The sequence below is a fragment of the Coenobita brevimanus genome, chromosome 88 (assembly GCF_032717465.1).
Source record: "Coenobita brevimanus isolate Jiangsu-jjx chromosome 88, ASM3271746v2, whole genome shotgun sequence".
Classification (NCBI taxonomy): domain Eukaryota; kingdom Metazoa; phylum Arthropoda; class Malacostraca; order Decapoda; family Coenobitidae; genus Coenobita; species Coenobita brevimanus.
Window position 1 is genome coordinate 468,904 of NC_137041.1, and position 16,652 is coordinate 485,555.

Consider the following 16,652-nt stretch of genomic DNA (forward strand, 5'->3'; position numbering starts at 1 on the left):
AGGAGAAGAGCAGCTTCAACCTACAGTCCACTGGGTTCATGTCCAGATGAGCCTGGAGCTGCGGTAACAACAACATTGTATGCTTCATCAGAAAAAAAAAATTGTCACTCATACTCTTATGGATTTTATGATATAATACAGTTTTGATAATGCCATGTTATTCACAGGGAGCAACAGCACAGTTACCGGTAATTGTGTTGTGATAATTTTGTGGAACACCTCAGCAAAGTATATTAGTATCATTAATAGTACAGAATGGAGTGTGGTGACTTTGCATGCTGACACCAGTATAACCAGGTGACTCTGCTGCCCAGTTATTTAGACATCCCTCAGCTTCCTCTTCCACTCCCAGAAGGAAGATGCTGGACTGCTGGAGAAGGGCAACTTCGGCTCCCAGTCCACTGGGTTCACATTCAGCTGAGCTGGGGACCACTACAACAATAACAACACCTTTTTCCTCTACAGCCACACCCTCCACGTGGAGCATTGGACACCCACATCCACTTTTGGCTGGGCAGTGAGTGCAGCACAGATGAGGGCGGAGTGGCAGCCATAAAGACAGTGGAGCTGGACAACATGCTGGGTGGAGCGCCTGTACAACATCGTGAAGTGGAGGGCAGCGAGAGCAAACGTTTTATGTCATACTTCAAGAACGGCATCAGGTGGGCTCTGATTACTTCATACATGCAATGGCCTTCTCTTAAATATTCCTGGCCACCCTAAATTTCAGAAGAATACCTGTAAACCTCCTAAAAAGCTGCCCGTCAGCCATCACAGTATTAGCCACAGCAACTCCTGTCTAAAATTCATAGCCAGACAACATGTCATGTGCTGAAATAAACTGGTAAGAAAAGGATACGACATGTTCCATACTATTCATTCCTGTATGGTATACATCTCTACAGTATATTTTGCAATGGATCCTTATAACTAGTGCATGTATAAATGTCAACATAGTATGGTATGAACAGGATACTGAGTGGAGGTACTGCCAGCGGACTGAGGACTGTGACAGACGACTTTAAACCAACACTGTACCACGTCAAAGGCAAGAGGACCACAGTAGTCAGGGAGATGCATAAGGTACACTTGTACTCTTTGCATTCTTAGCTTTTACTGGTCTTGAATAACTATCTCTCGTAGTTTTTTTGCAGTGATTTTATTTCATATTTCACTTTCAGTGCTACAGGTCAGTGTTAATGGTCAGTTCTTCTTTTAGTGTTTTTCATTTTCCATGCCTTAGTAATCCGTTCTTTGCATTACTGATGGCACTGCTACCTTGAACATACAATACTTGTAATATGTATATGTCAGAGAACACCTGTAAAATTGTGTGTAATTAATTTCATCTGAGCCTTATAGAATTATCATTAACATCTAAAAGATCTTTGAGACATATTATCATTAATCATTATTTAATCTCTCCATGTTCATATACTCTAACTCAAGCTACTGTTATGCTGATTCATCTGCGATGGTATTCTATTGTAACATCTATTGTTTTTCTCAGATTGACTGGAAGTTAATGAATGATGGTGATGTTTACGTTTTGGACACAAAGGGCATCATTTACGTGTGGACTGGATGCAACAGCAACAACATGGAAAAACTACAAGGGGCCAAAGTAAGTGTTGCGGTAGAAAGACTGGAACCCATACTTTATGCATCTCAATTCTTGGGTGTTGCAGGAATGGCGCAGTTGGCATTACCACTATCTACCCTCCATCATTTTCTGCTTCCTGTTTACGTTTTTCTATAAACAGGTAGTGTGTGTTTCCTAATGTCTTCTGATGGTTGATTTTGCTGTTCTTTCTGTAATTTGGCCTAAAGTGTCCATTTCTTCATCTTGCATGCTGAGTTGTAAGCAGATATTAACACTAGAATATGATGCTGGTCATGAAAAGTTGCTGTGGAAAGGATGTAGAGCCTTAGTACTGAATTATTCTGTCACTGAACTAAGCCAAATAAACTGCAGCAGTATGAAAATCTGGACCAAGTTTGTGTAAAAGAACTGTAGTCATTTCCTGAATCAGTCACAGTGTCACTTAAAGTCTGACAAAATCAGATTGAGCTGTCCCTGCAGCACACAAGACAGAGGAGTGCAATATATAGACCATCCTGCATAACCTGACACCCAGATCCAGACACCTGACCTGAGGAGCTAAAGACAGTGTAGCTTAAATGGTGGGTGAATGAGTGTGTGGCTGATTTTATTTGGTAGGGTGTTGATAGTTCTCCCTCTGTCAGTTTTTCCCTTGCTCTCTTAGCTCTACCTCACCCCATCCTTAGGTGGAAAAAGAGTTCAGAATGATGATGGTGATGAGGAATAAGAGGAGGAGGAATGGGATGATGATAACAATGACAGTGATGGTGATAATGATGATTTTTATTATCTCAGTTTGCAGCCACATTGAGGATGGAACACGGTGGCGGGTTGGTGATTGTGGTGGAGGATGGGCGTGAGAGTGCACTGCAGAACAGCGAGCGTCACACGTTTGAGAGGTTCCTACCTCTTACCGACAAGAAGGTCATACCTGCATCCGAGGCACCAAAGGATGAGGCAGTGGTGAGTAAGAATAATAATAATTATCATCTTCATCATCATCATCATCCAGACCTTTCCCACCCTAGGGCAGGGTGAGGAATAGCAATGTCCAGACAGCCTAAGTTTTCCCAATTCACTGATAATGAAAAAGAACAATGATGCTGATGGTGATGGTAATAATAATGGTTGCGGGAAGTTGTAATAGTGGTACAGTAACAGTTGTAGCCCCAGATTCATCTGAAACGTGAACCTGGTGGATTGCAGAAAGAAGTTGCCCTTCTTCTGCCGCCCCCCATCCTCCTTTTAAGGGACAGGGAAGGAAATGAGGAATGTTCGTATAAGCAGGCAGTTCCACCTCCTGGTCATATTAGTGCCACTGCATCAAGGCATCCCTCACCAGAGGCTAATAAAGGTTTTAGGGTTGATGCCATTGCTCCACAATCAGATCTAGCTTTTCTAAGGTCTCCCAACACATTTTACTAATGTTCTCTTCTCTCCCACAGGCTCGCCGCATCTCCGAAGAAATGAAACTGTTCAAGTGTACAGATGAGTCAGGGACGCTTAAAGTGGTGGAGGTGAAGAATGGACCTTTCTCTCAGTCAGACCTGGATTCAAACGTAAGCATCTCATGGAATGTTTCTTCTTGTTTATTACTATTTACGCAGTTTAGCTTGAGTTATGTATAGCAGTTCTTCTACTTGAGTACTTAATTCATGGTGACAGTACTAGCATAATATGAATGTTTATGGGTGTGGGATGGAGTCAGAATTTTGAGGGCTTAAATATTTAGTGAATGAGAGAGGGCTGTATTTAATTTGGAAGATATTTGGTTAGTTTTTCCTTCTATCAGTGTTTTTTCTTGCATTTTGAACCTACCTTACTGCATCTGTAGGTGGGAAAAAAGGTCTGGAAAATGATGATGATGATGATGTTGAATACCAGTACATTCACCTTCATCTTCATTCACATTTGTATGCCTCCCTGAAATTAATACATGAATTTTTGTTTTCCCAGGACTCATTCATTCTTGACAATGGACATGATGGCATCTGGGTGTGGGTGGGGAGGAATGCCACAAAGAAAGAGAGGCAGGAGGCACTCAGGAATGCACAGGGGTTCATCACAAAGAAGGGATATCCTCCATGGTAAGTCTGTTGTAATGTAATATGTCTTCCCCTTTATGACTGCCATGCAACACCCATCAAAGTGTTCATACTCTTCCTTTTTCTTCCTGTCTAACCATTGAATTATGACAGCCTTGCCCTGGGCCCCTACACATTGGAAGGAATAATATGGGATTGGCTGTTGTTGTTACTTATGTCTACCCTGTCGAACCCTATCCTGCCCCACCCTCCTGAACCTTCCCCTCCAATACTTTTGACACGCCACACCTCTCACCAACACTTTCGAATTGATAAAGTCTGTACTAAGTGAATAAAGTTGAATAAAAAGGTTGTGAAATAGTAGGAATTACACTGAAATGATATTCTGTAGAGAGCAAAAATAAAATAGAAAACAAGTCACTGAAATGGTTAACATACCACACAACTGTCCAGCACTCAAGAGACATGTGCTGTGGACCAGGCTGAACCAGCAGGATTCAAAACACTCCTGTTACCCTAGTCTGTTTGTACCTTGAATTGGACTAGGGACTTTGATTGTAAATTGTCTATTTAATGTTAATGTGTTTGAGAACGTTTGAATGAATTTCTAGTTAGTCATGCCTGAAGTGGCTAACACACCACACCTCTGTCTAGCACACAGGTGACCCGCATCGTGGATCAGGGTGAACCGGCAGAATTTAAAAGTCTATTCAAGGACTGGAGGGACAAGGATCAGAGTCGAGGATTTGGACGCCAAGCTTCAAGTGAGTTATCTGTGGCGTTTGCTTGTATATTTTGTTATTGTTGTTGGTGTTGCCTCAAGTTCATGTTGATGTGGACCACATGGACCACAGACTGAAATGAGATTTGCTGTAAGGTGAGCTCTAAGGTACATATAAAGATGGAAGAGACCTCTGAACATTAATGATGATGAGACTTATGCTGCGGTACTGTATTAGTACTTATTCAAGGAATGACAAGATTTAATCTGCTTCTTACTGTTTTCTTCCTTACTTCAAAAGCAGCTCTGTTATGTAATGAAATTTCTAGTGTTCTTCAAAATCACTATTCTGAATTCCTTGGCAAACATAAGTAATTTGTGTATTTATTTACCTTCGCTGCACAGCGTCAAAGATCGCCACCACGGTGCAGACAAAGTTTGATGCAGCCACCCTGCACACACAGCCACAGCTGGCGGCAAAGACACAGATGGTGGATGATGGCAGTGGACAGAAGGAGGTGTGGAGGTATGGCCAGGGGATGGAGGCTTGAACGGTGAATGAATGAGTTTGTGGCCAGTTTCACGAGACATGCAGTTGATTAGTTCTCCCGCTGTCATAATCATTTTCACCCTCTACTTTCTGGACCATATCCAACCCCATCTGCAGGAGCAAAAAGGGACACTGTAATGATGATGGCAATGATATATATGGATAACAACATACAGTACAGTACTAATATTTTGCCACAATTTCAGAATCAGAAACTTCAACCTAATGCCAATCCCAGAACATCAGTACGGAGAGTTCTTCATGGGTGACTGTTATATCGTGCTGTATGCCTACCTACAAGGAACATCAGAGCACTATATGGTCTACTATTGGATTGTGAGTACAGTGAAATTCAGTGTGGTTTTATGTGTTTACTATCTCATATATTTCTGCAGTAAATCCAGTGATATACCCAAACCCCTAAAATATGGCTGGCCACCCTATGTGTGTAATTGGTTTCTTTTCATCTGAGGGAATTGGGCCACTCAGAACTTGAATACCGCATCATGTTTGCTTTAAATTCAGTGAGCCATAGTTATAATGCAGGAATGAGTCTACTTGACAGTCAGATGAACCCTCCAAGCTGACTGCTCTAACCATCAGGTGAGCTAAAATGGGATGACAAGTATTTGTGAAGTGACAGCAAACAGACGTTAGACATGGCCGCTACATTTTTAAATACTATTTACTGTATGCTTCTTAGTAAGGCTTTGTTTCTGACATACGGTTTTGGCGTTAAGTCCAACTAAATTGTGTAAAAATTGCCTATTCCTACCTGAAGTGAAGGCTAGTGTTCCTTTTATTTTGTTATATGTGTTACCAGAGAGTTTCATTTAACTTAGGAAAGGTCTCTCAAAATGACAGGGCTAAATAAGGCCGTATCATACCCCTCCAGTTCAAGTACTCTACACTGAGCCGAATCCTGAAGAGTTTAAATCCTAACCTCACCCAAATCTAACCTAACCTAACCTAATTTCACCCATCCCCAAGGGAAATGATGCCAGCCAAGATGAGGCAGGCACAGCAGCCGCGAAGGCCGTGGAACTAGATAATCGGTTGCAGGGTCGGGCGGTGCAGGTTCGGGTTGTGCAGGATAAGGAGCCGCCTCACTTTATGGCGATATTCGGTGGCAAGATGGTAATTTTTGAGGGAGGTTTTGCTTCATCCTTTGATGGTGAGTTGCTATCAAGGTCAGTTACTGTTGTTGTTGTAGCTCCAGGCTCATCTGAAGTTCATAAATTACTCTTCTCCTGTGTTCCACCATCCTCTCTTTTAAGGAACAGGGAAGTAGTTGAGGGACACCTATATAACCAGGCTTTTGAGCTGACTGGTTATATTGATGCCACATTATGAAACATTTTGCAGTGTACAGTATCGTATACATTAGCTTTAATTTTTACTCAGAATTAGACCTAAATTGACTGCCTGAAGTTTTTCAAAAATCTTGCAGGACACCCTATATAAAGAGAACCAACTTTATTTTCTTCTCGTCACTTGTCGCTACAGGTCCTGGGGCCCGTGACCAGGGTAGGAAATCTTCATACATGTTGCAGGTGCGAGGAGCAAGTAGCAGCACCACTAAAGCAGTTGAGGTTAGTATTTAAAAAGAAAAAAAAAAATCACTTTATCTTTATCTCTGTCTGTTCATGTATCTATCAACTTGTGGGTCTGTCAGTCTCTGTCTGTTTGTCTACTTATCTGTCTACCTGTCTATATCTATCAGTAGCCAGGTGCATTAATTTCAGTGGAGATGGCCATGGGCGAATCACCTCCATAACATTCTGTCTTCAGCCATTAGGGAGATGACAATTTTAGACCAAGTTAGAGTAAAAAGACTATGATTTTCTGCCACACAGGTTGACATGCGTGCAGGCTGCCTCAACTCCAATGACTGCTTTGTGGTTGTGACTCCACAACTGACCTACCTGTGGTGCGGCCGCGGATCCACCGGTGATGAACGTGAGATGGCTAAAAGTCTGGCATCCAATCGAGGAGAGACCGTTATTGTTTCTGAAGGTTAGTCGTAGCATTAGTAAAATCACTCGGTGTTATCTTTCTGTCTCTTTATAAATCTGTCTGTTTTTGTGTCTGTCTACCAGTCTGTGTAATTATCTATATCAATTGATCAGTCTGTGTAATGTTAATATTGCAGTACCACCATTTAAAAGAAATGTGCATGGCCTTACCTTTATTGTTAACTGAATCATATGAAGAATATCAGCTTACAGTTTCCTCCATCTCTCCAACACAGGGCGTGAAAGGGATGATTTCTGGCAGGCACTGGGAGGGAAAGAGGCATACGCCAGCTCGGCCAGGCTAAAAGAAGAGCACACACAACACCCATCTCGCCTCTTCCAGTGCTCCAATGCTTCTGGTGTATTCAAAGGTATGTTTATCCCCTTGAGTATATCGACATATATGACTAGGTAATATATATGATGTTATTCAGTTTAGGAATGTATTGACTTTCTGGCCCATTTAGTTGGGGCAATAATTCTCACTTCTGACATTTCTCTATCCTTGCTTGTGGATTCTACATCACCTTACAGGAAAAAAGGTCTAAATGATGATGACATTGATGGTGATGATAATTGAAAGCTGCTGCATTGCCTTATTCTGCCTCTGAGCTATGGAGAATGAGCAGCAAAAAAACAAAAAACTCCACCAAATTAAGGTGGACAGACAATAACATGTAGATATAGATTTTTTTTTTTTTTTTTTTTTTTTTTTTTTTTACCCCAGCGGAGGAGATCGTGGACTTCGCGCAGGTGGATCTGGTGGAGGACGATGTGATGCTATTGGACACATGGAATGCTCTCTTCCTTTGGATTGGACACTACTCAAACAAGGTCAGATGCTTCATATTTAGAAACTGTCCTAAGCTTAAGTTGTATAAAAGATGTTAGCCAGAGCAAATTTAGAAGCTGTCTTAAGCCTAGCATTTTTAATGCAGGTGGCATCCATATTAGTTTATTCCTAATGCTATCAGACCATTTCATTCCACTTACAAAAGACCTCTCGTACTGAAGGGGTTTATGAATGTTTTACCTAACCCCTCCACTTTGAATCTGTCGTAAGCTGAAGAAAATTGTAGGATATGGCAATATTAATATAGAAAAGACATCTTCAGGCACAAAGGGTTAGGGTAAGCTGTGAAAAAGTTGTTGTTGTGACCCCAGCATATTATGAATATGGCCTTAGTGGACTGCAGGCACAAGTTGTGCCTCCCTACAGTTAACCATCCTTCTTTAGGAGCACAAGGAGGAAGTTCAAGGACTGAAGCCACCTGGTTATATCGGTAATACTGCATGAAGGCTTCCCTTTTCAGGGTATGTGTATAAGATTGATCACACTGTATATGTTTTTTCCTCCCATACAGCTACCAAACAGACCCAGCCAAGCATGAAATGATGATGATGATGTTTTTCTTTATACATACAGCAACCAAACAGACCCAACCAGACAAGAAATGATGATAATGATGATGTCACCGATTATTTTAATATTTCCATTTACAGGATGAACAGAAGGCAGCAGAGAACTTAGCCTTTGAATACCTGCGAACAGATCCAGCTAACAGAGACAAGGGGACACCCATTGTCAAGATCAAGCAGGGATATGAACCACCCAACTTCACTGGATTCTTTGGCGTGTGGGATAACGACCTCTGGAATGTGAGTTGCATGTGGTTTTATTATGGTATGCTAATGTTATGTTAGCATTCTGAGGGCTTGAATGGTGAAAGAATGAATGTGTGATGTACTCTTAATTAGTTCTGGAGAAAGTGAGTTGTACGTGGCTTTTTGTTAAAATATTTTGTGTTTTATGGATGCCTGTTGGTCTAGTGGGTTATGGCATTCCATAATGAAAATCAGGGAGGGATAAAGCCATCTAACCTCACCAATTTCTTTGGCATCTGGGATAGTGACCTTCAGAGTGTGGTTTGTGTTATGCCACTTGTGATTGCTGCTGTATTTTGTTATGTTTTGTTATTTGTGATTGATGTTCTGCAATCTGTGACATGTTTGCATCTTGTGCTGTGTTGTATATTGTGGCATGCTACTTTGACCAGTATATTGTTGTGCTGTCCTTTTGTGGCAGATTTTCTGACCATTATAAAGCAACCATCCTCTGGACTGTAAACTTTCTGATTGGTAAGGTGGATATCTGAGAGCTTCCATAGTATTATCAGTGAGTTGCCTCAGAAAGATGGAGGTGTGGCTTTGTTCCACTGGTAGTTGCTACAGATTTTTCCCTCCTTGTTGCATATACCTGTACAGTATTTTCTGTATATCTACATCTCACCTACCAGAATCTGATTGAGATCAAATATACCTCAGGGACATAGCTAGGATATTCAGTATGCTGTTACCAAGGTGTGGCCCAGCTTTATTTTGGGATGGTCTAAAGAGAACTGTTTAGGGGGGTCTTGGGGTTCCACCCAAAATCTTAAATGACCTCTGGGATGGCCCGGCATATTTCAGGAGTGGCTGGCCACCCCTCTGGCTGTACCACTGACATAACACTGCAGTACTGTATTTTACTTGCATTTGTTTTTTATCCACCAGAACAACATGACATACGCAGACATCTGTGACAGGCTGGAGGAGGCTGCCCCCGGTGCCACGGTGTTAGTGTCGTCCTCAGGCACACCCAATGCCACCGGCAGTGGCGGCGGCTTTGACGCTGGACGAACATACCCCCTGGCAACACTCAGGGAGAAAGACCCAGAGAAACTGCCTCCGGGAGTTGACCCTCTACACAAGGAGGTGAGTTAATTGTCTCTTTCACTGTATACTATATAGAAGACCAGAACAATCTGTGCATTACATTAAACTGAACATCCTCAGAAACCTAATAAAAGCAGCTTTTTGTTGAACTCAGTAGGTATTTTCCACTCACAAAAATGTTTTGGATAAAATTACTGGAAATCCCAGATTAAAAACTGTATCCCTTTCTCCCTTTTAATAATTTCTTCATATGCAAAAAAGGTTCAGAGAGTATCTACAGTAGAGAGGAATTCTTTCATGTTGTTGCACAGGTATCACTGAGCATCTTCATTGCTAGGATTTGCAAGTGTCCCACAGCTCCCTTCCTATCCCCCCAAAAGAGTTAAGGGACGTTTGTATAATCAGGCATTGCAGCAGCACAGTTGTATCATTGCCACAAGGTGAAGCCATCTGTCTCCAGCACCATTGTGTAGAGTCCAGTGTTAATATGCATCTCCTTCTTGTGGCAGAATTACCTGAGTGAAAACGACTTCAAGACAGTGTTTGGTATGGACCGTGATGCATATGACAAACTCCCACAGTGGAAGCAGATCAACATGAAGAAAAAATTTGGACTTTTTTAAGTTATAAGAAATTTTTGTTCATATGCCTTGTGCCTGTATTCTCATCATTTTGAAAGGCTTTGTGGCACCTCTTTCTTACCAGTTACTTTCTGCATATGGCAAAACAGTATTCCCATGTATGTAGTTTATGTTGTCTGTGTCTGTATTTTGTATCTGCTGTATGTATCAGTCCACATTAAGTCCACTGCAGTCATCCCCCATACAGGAAAAGTACAAATGGGGAAGGGGTGACTGTAGGAAGAGTGATGCATGTGAGAGTCAGTGTTGGAGTGGCAATGTTTGTGTATGTCAGAGTCTGTATATGCCACTGGTAAAAGAAATATAAACAGCATTAAAGATAATACTGTGGTGTAATATTCAGGATACTGTATACTGCTAAGGAAGGGGTGCTAGCTAGACTCAAGAATTCACAGAAAGAATACACACCTTGATCTGTTAGAATACCATGTAGTGTCGAACTGAACTGAAATTATGCCTATATGAACTTTAAATTTTTGTGTATTGCATTCAAGAACAAAATTGAGATCTTATGATCCTAATTTTGAGAGGACGCTGTAAAGCTGAGTTGCATTCCGAGAAACTGACTTGCTTTAAGTACTCAAAGCAAGAATCATGTGATACTGCAATATTTAAACTGTGCAGAACTGACACTGTCAATGTAGAAGTAAAAGTATTGTATAAGACCGCAAGTCACACATTAATGTATGTCCCTCTGCTGTCATGATTTAGAAAACAGTGCACTGTCTAATATATAAATGTATATATACAGCATGTACCAGTATTATGTTCATCATTTTGCATCAGTGGGATGTAGTTTTGAGTATCACAGTATGATTCTGAAATAATTCTGCACTCATTCGTTATTATGTTCTGTGTTTGTGGGGTTGTACATATGGTATCATCCTCACAAATGTGGTAAACATCCACCAAAACCTAAGTATTTTATTACGAAATGTTTAGGCTAGTCATATGCTCTCAGATGTACTGGTCTGGGGTAGCTTAAACTTAGTCACTACTCTGATTCTTCCTTAGTCTGTACTCATATTGCCAACAGAAAGATAAAACCTATATTGTGACCAGTGTGCATTAAGAACCCATTATCTGCTCTGGACTTGCTTTAATGTGTGGCTCTGCTGAACATAACCCAGAGTATATTTTAATAATACTTACAAGACATATTAATTCCTGTAATAGCATATAGTTTGATCACAATTCTCTAAGTCACTTGTGTTCAGAACTATGATATTTGTACATCAGACCTTTTTGCCAGTTCTTGTAACATCCAGATGCTCTTTCATTTCCAAGTCCTCCTGCCACAGTATGCCTTCCTCCTCACATCGGCAGTGTTGCATTGTCCTCTCCTGAAGTTACTGTCTCTTGTTTATCCTGAAGTTCCTCCCTCTTATTTTTCCTGAAGTTCCATCTCCATTACGACATATCCTTTACACTGTTCGCCTTGCACCTTGCCGATTGTACTTCATTATCCTGAGCAAAAGTTTGCTGATACTTCCTTTCTGGCTGAGGCAATGGAATGTGTTACATGAAATCCATTTTGTTTCATCTATAAAAGCTCCAACATGCTTGCATGGATCAACCTTTGTCATCAAATAGTGACTCTCCATGCTGCTCAGTCTCTAGGAGCCTCTCTGTTCAGTCCCATATTCCTGAGGTCACATTCTGTTATCTCATCCGACGTCATTTTCGGTCTGCCTTTTGCAACTTGACCCTCAGCATTCACACCTCTCACCCTCTGCACCCAGTTGTCATCCTCCATCCTCAAATCATCTCAGTCTATCATATCTCATCACAACACTAATACATTCAAGACCCATCCTTCCTGTCAACTTATCATTCAATGCAAAGCACACAGCAAAAGAGTATGAGATGGAAGGATACTTGCTGATGTATGAGGAAGAATGAGAAATATGAAAGGTAGGATACAGTACTGGTAAAGGATGTCAGTGTAGTTTTGCTCATGATAGTTCCTCTGTAGCCTTCATTAATGTACCTTAATTTGAATATGCCAGTGAAGTTTGAAAAGAGTGTTAAGTAGAAAAGAATGACTGATTTTACCGTGCACAAGAATTCCATTTATTCATGTTATGCTTGCACATTATGTAATACAAGATAATCATATGTTAATTCTCTTAGATAATTTATATTCTTTGCCATTATGTCATATTTTACACTGATTGGGTGGTGTGGGTGATGATGATGATGATGATGATAATGATGCTTGCTGGATGAAATAGACAACAGTGAACATATTATATAAAAGAAGTATGAGGGAGTACATTATGCACTTTGATGAAAACAATTGATGACATCTGGCTATAAGAAGAGGGAAAGACACATGGATTAATCAGTTGATGGTAGACTGAAAATATAAGGAAATGCATCCCTTCTCACATTATTAACTTGCTATACCTGGACAAATGGATTTCGCTTTTAAATGTGAAAGGAGTATCGTTTGAATTCTAAGCGGCATAGGAGACATTATAGCATCTCATCCTTACTGATTTATTTTGCACGTTACGGGTGAGCATTCTCTCATATGTTACTTATTGTATTATTATCAACATATTTTCTCTCAGTAACATGCTGGAGGATATTGAGATGTATTGTACAGAATAATTGACTGAGGAAGAGGTGTTAAGAAACTTCCAAAGCCGTGTGACTGCACACTAAAGGTTCTATTAGGTTAAGTGAAGGAGAATAAGTTATTTGTCGAGTGATTAATGTTGGCTGTAATTTTAGGAAGTATGTTTGTGAATGTGTGGTGTGTGTTTGTGGATGCTAAAAGTTATTTGTGTATGTAATGATACCTGTATTACTCGTTATGAAATTGCATTGAAAGGAAACACAGGAGAGAGCTTAAGTATTTCTCTCTCTCTCTCTCTCTCTGTCTCTCTCTCTCTCTCTCTCTCTCACACACACACACACACATTTTGGACTATTTGTCATGTTGTTAAAAAGGAGTGTGTGAAGATGTAAGCAATTCCCTAATATTTGACAGTCATTTATGAAGCACATACAGTACTGTAAGATATGATCAGCCTGCATTCCACATGATACTGTAAACTGTAGTCAGCAGAGGCACAGAAAGCTCATACATGTTCTATCATCATTGCTTGCTTCAGAAGTCAGCATAAAAAAAATGGTGGATGTCCACCAGGGGCATAGCTAGGATATTTAAAATGGGATGGCCAAGGTGTGGTACTTGGGGGATGGTCAAAGGAGAACAATTCAGGAGGATCTGGAGGTTTCCCCCCAGAGTTTTGGGTGGTCACTGTGAAGGTCAGGTCTCTGACTACACCACTATTATCCACACATTTGCACTCATTCTTATCAACACAGACCACAGAGTCCATCTTCCTAGGGAATATACTATAAGCCTGTGAATGTGCTGTATGTAACTGTTTATAACCTGTCTTCCTAGGAAATAAAGTTGTCACATTGCACACCCCTCAACAGACCTGTTCTACAGGGTGTCATGATAAATATATGAGAAGCTTCTGGAGGCTATTCTTGGGTGTAATTTTGTGCAATAACTACAGTACCATTATTACTTTATATCAATATGTGTCCAATTCTCAGATATTATGGAGCTACAGTGACTGATGGCCTTACGGGTGTATTATGAGAGAGACCATTTTCACCCATAAAGTCAGCAGTAAGTGTGGTGCCATATCAGCTGAGAATTTGACCTTCATTTATATAGCATTTATTATGAGTACTTAAAATTATACCCAAAATAACCCCTTGAAGTTTTATGCACATTTCCTGGACAATCCCTGTATAGATAAACCCTTACCGGTAATACAGTATTTAATTACAGCTGTGATTTAATGGATGGAGTGAGCTACTCTAATTATAGTACAGTATTTAAAAGCAAAGGAACAAACACTAAGGGAATAGTGGTCAGGATGGTGATCCTGATGATGATGATGATGGTAATTTTCATTCTGATTAACACCAATTTAATCACTCTGCCTCATCTTCCAAATTTATTATACTGTATTGTTATTTGGTGTGTTTGGTATGTTCATAACTTGGTTTTATTGTTCTGTGTTGTGTTGTATGTCACAGATTCCTACATATAAATACAATTTAAAGATCTAGTCTGTTTTCACCTGATGGAACAGGGCTACTCACACAATGAACCCCAAGTGATTGGTGCATGAAATTCGATGAGCTGCTAGTCATATCAACCCTTCCTTCTGACTACACTTGTCCATCAACTGAGCTGCAAAGGGTTAGGGATCTTCGTCGGGTTAGAACAAACATACTGTGCTATAGTATTACGTGAAATTCCCGAATTATTATTCATTCACCTTAATTTAGTGGAGATTTTATTATTATTATTTTTTTTTTTTTCGGTACTTGAATGGCAGAAGGTGACAATACTGTACAGTACTATAGCCATGCATTCTTTCCATAGCATGTATGAGTACTGTATTTGTGACCAGCGCCTTATTTTGGCTGTCTCTTGTTATACCTCAGCATTCAAGATGGAGAGAAATATATTACATGTTAAAGTGATGTAATCATAATGTCAGTGGGCTGGTCATAGAGTGGATGAGAGTATGTACCGTTGCTAAGAGGTGACTGGATGTTTCTCTATCATATAATGCCATAAAAGAGAGTAGGAAAGGCTATTCATCTATCCTTTATATATTGTCATTTGTCTTTTATGTATGGTTATTTATACTGTACATATGGTCATCTATCCATATGTATGATCATCTATGCTTTATGTATGGTCATGTATCATTAATGTATGGTCATCTCTCCTTTATGTATGGTCATCTATCCTTTATGTATGATCTTGTATGGTCATCTATGCTTTATGTATGATCATCTATCCTTTATATGGTTATCTGTGCTTTATGTATGATCATCTGTCCTTTATGTATGGTCAACTATCTGTTATGTATGGTTGCAGTTATTGTGGTGATGGTAGTGATGATGGTAGTGATGATGGTAGTGATGATGGTCATGATGATGTGTTTTCTCATACTACTTCTTCCTCCATCTCCCCCTTCCTCTTCCTGCTTCATCTCTTCTTCCTCCTCCTCCAGCTCTTTTTCTTCTTCCTCATCCTACTTTAATCAGTGCCATCTCTCCAATCACATACACACACACAGTGGCTCAGTCAGTAGAGAGGTGGCCTGCAGTCCTTCTGGACCCAGGTTCAAATCCCCGCTGGGACAGAAAACAGTTTAAGGATTTGAATATCATAAAATCAGACTTTACCGATCTACCAGAAGACCCGCCGACACGTCATAAAAATACCCTCGCTAATGCCAACACACCAGTCCTGTATGAAACAGCCCTAGCATGTATTCAATATGGACGGTGGGTGTTAGCGCTGAAGTGGTGGCATGTGGAGGTGTGCAGTTTGTAAAAGGACTACTGGGCCTTGGAAGGGGGCTGTGAAGCCTATTCCCAGAGTTGGACACCTTAAAAAAAATAATAATAATAAAATCATCATCATCCAGTCAGCATCTCCTCCTCTTCCTTCTTGCCTTCCCCCACCTCCTCCTTCTTTGTTACCAATAAAATTCTTGTAATTGGTTATTGGATTCAGATACCTCTCTCTCTCTTTCTCTCTCTCTCTCAAATGATACCTTCTGGCTAATACATCGTACACTTGCAAATAAAAACTTGTTCGAGTGAGAGAAAGAGAGAGAGAAATTAGACTGTCCCCTATAATCTTATCTCTGTATTAGCTACAACCCTTTTCAGAGCACGAAAAGGTATGTTTATATGCAGTAGAGTGGATAGATGTCTGAGTAGTAGAAGTAATAAAAGTAGTAGTACCTGTATTGTTATGGTACTATAATTATTATCATTAGTAATAGTAGTAGTAGCAGTAGTAGTAGTGGTGGTGGTAGCAGTAGTAATAGCAATAGTAGCAGTAGTAGTAGTAGTAATAGTGGTGGTGATAGTAGTGGCAGTAGCAATAGTAGTAGTAGTAAAAGGGCAATAGGCTATCGTACTCCAGAAATCCCTTCCCTAAAAGAGATCTCAGACAAGAAAAAAGAAATTTATAGGTTTGGCAAGGTTAACCTTTAAGACGATGACCCCCCCCCCCTTCCCTGCTGAATAAAATCGTATGCTGGAAAAGGAATAAATTGAGTACCTGCCAATCAGCCTGAAAGTGAGAGAGAGAGAGAGAGAGAGGCAGTGTACATAGAAACATGGTGAGCAGGTATGTTTTTTCCTTTTTTTTTTAATTTTAATTAAATGCCTGTGAATCAGCTTTAACCATGCTGCCTTGGCATGTAAAGTTAGATATTCATTCTTGCTCCAGACAACTTTATTCACCACGAAGAGGTATATGTTTATGCGTTTTAGGCAGTTTTTGCTTCTATACT

General features: G+C 40.3%; 1 protein-coding gene across 1 annotated transcript in view; it reads left to right on the forward strand.

The window, feature by feature from the left end:
- The window catches only part of LOC145411126 (villin-1-like), a 25,496-nt gene extending 15,155 nt beyond the window's left edge, over nt 1–10,341 (forward strand). The window contains exons 4-20 of the mRNA XM_080281170.1: nt 466–662; nt 972–1,083; nt 1,511–1,624; nt 2,399–2,566; nt 3,049–3,162; nt 3,560–3,690; nt 4,303–4,412; nt 4,775–4,895; nt 5,126–5,255; nt 5,910–6,093; nt 6,426–6,511; nt 6,776–6,935; nt 7,171–7,305; nt 7,662–7,768; nt 8,438–8,593; nt 9,488–9,688; nt 10,159–10,341. Of these exons, the coding sequence (XP_080137296.1) occupies nt 466–662; nt 972–1,083; nt 1,511–1,624; nt 2,399–2,566; nt 3,049–3,162; nt 3,560–3,690; nt 4,303–4,412; nt 4,775–4,895; nt 5,126–5,255; nt 5,910–6,093; nt 6,426–6,511; nt 6,776–6,935; nt 7,171–7,305; nt 7,662–7,768; nt 8,438–8,593; nt 9,488–9,688; nt 10,159–10,272 (2,340 nt within the window). The 3' untranslated portion in view covers nt 10,273–10,341. The remainder of the gene's footprint in view (nt 1–465; nt 663–971; nt 1,084–1,510; nt 1,625–2,398; nt 2,567–3,048; nt 3,163–3,559; nt 3,691–4,302; nt 4,413–4,774; nt 4,896–5,125; nt 5,256–5,909; nt 6,094–6,425; nt 6,512–6,775; nt 6,936–7,170; nt 7,306–7,661; nt 7,769–8,437; nt 8,594–9,487; nt 9,689–10,158) is intronic.
- Nucleotides 10,342–16,652: the final 6,311 nt, after the last annotated feature.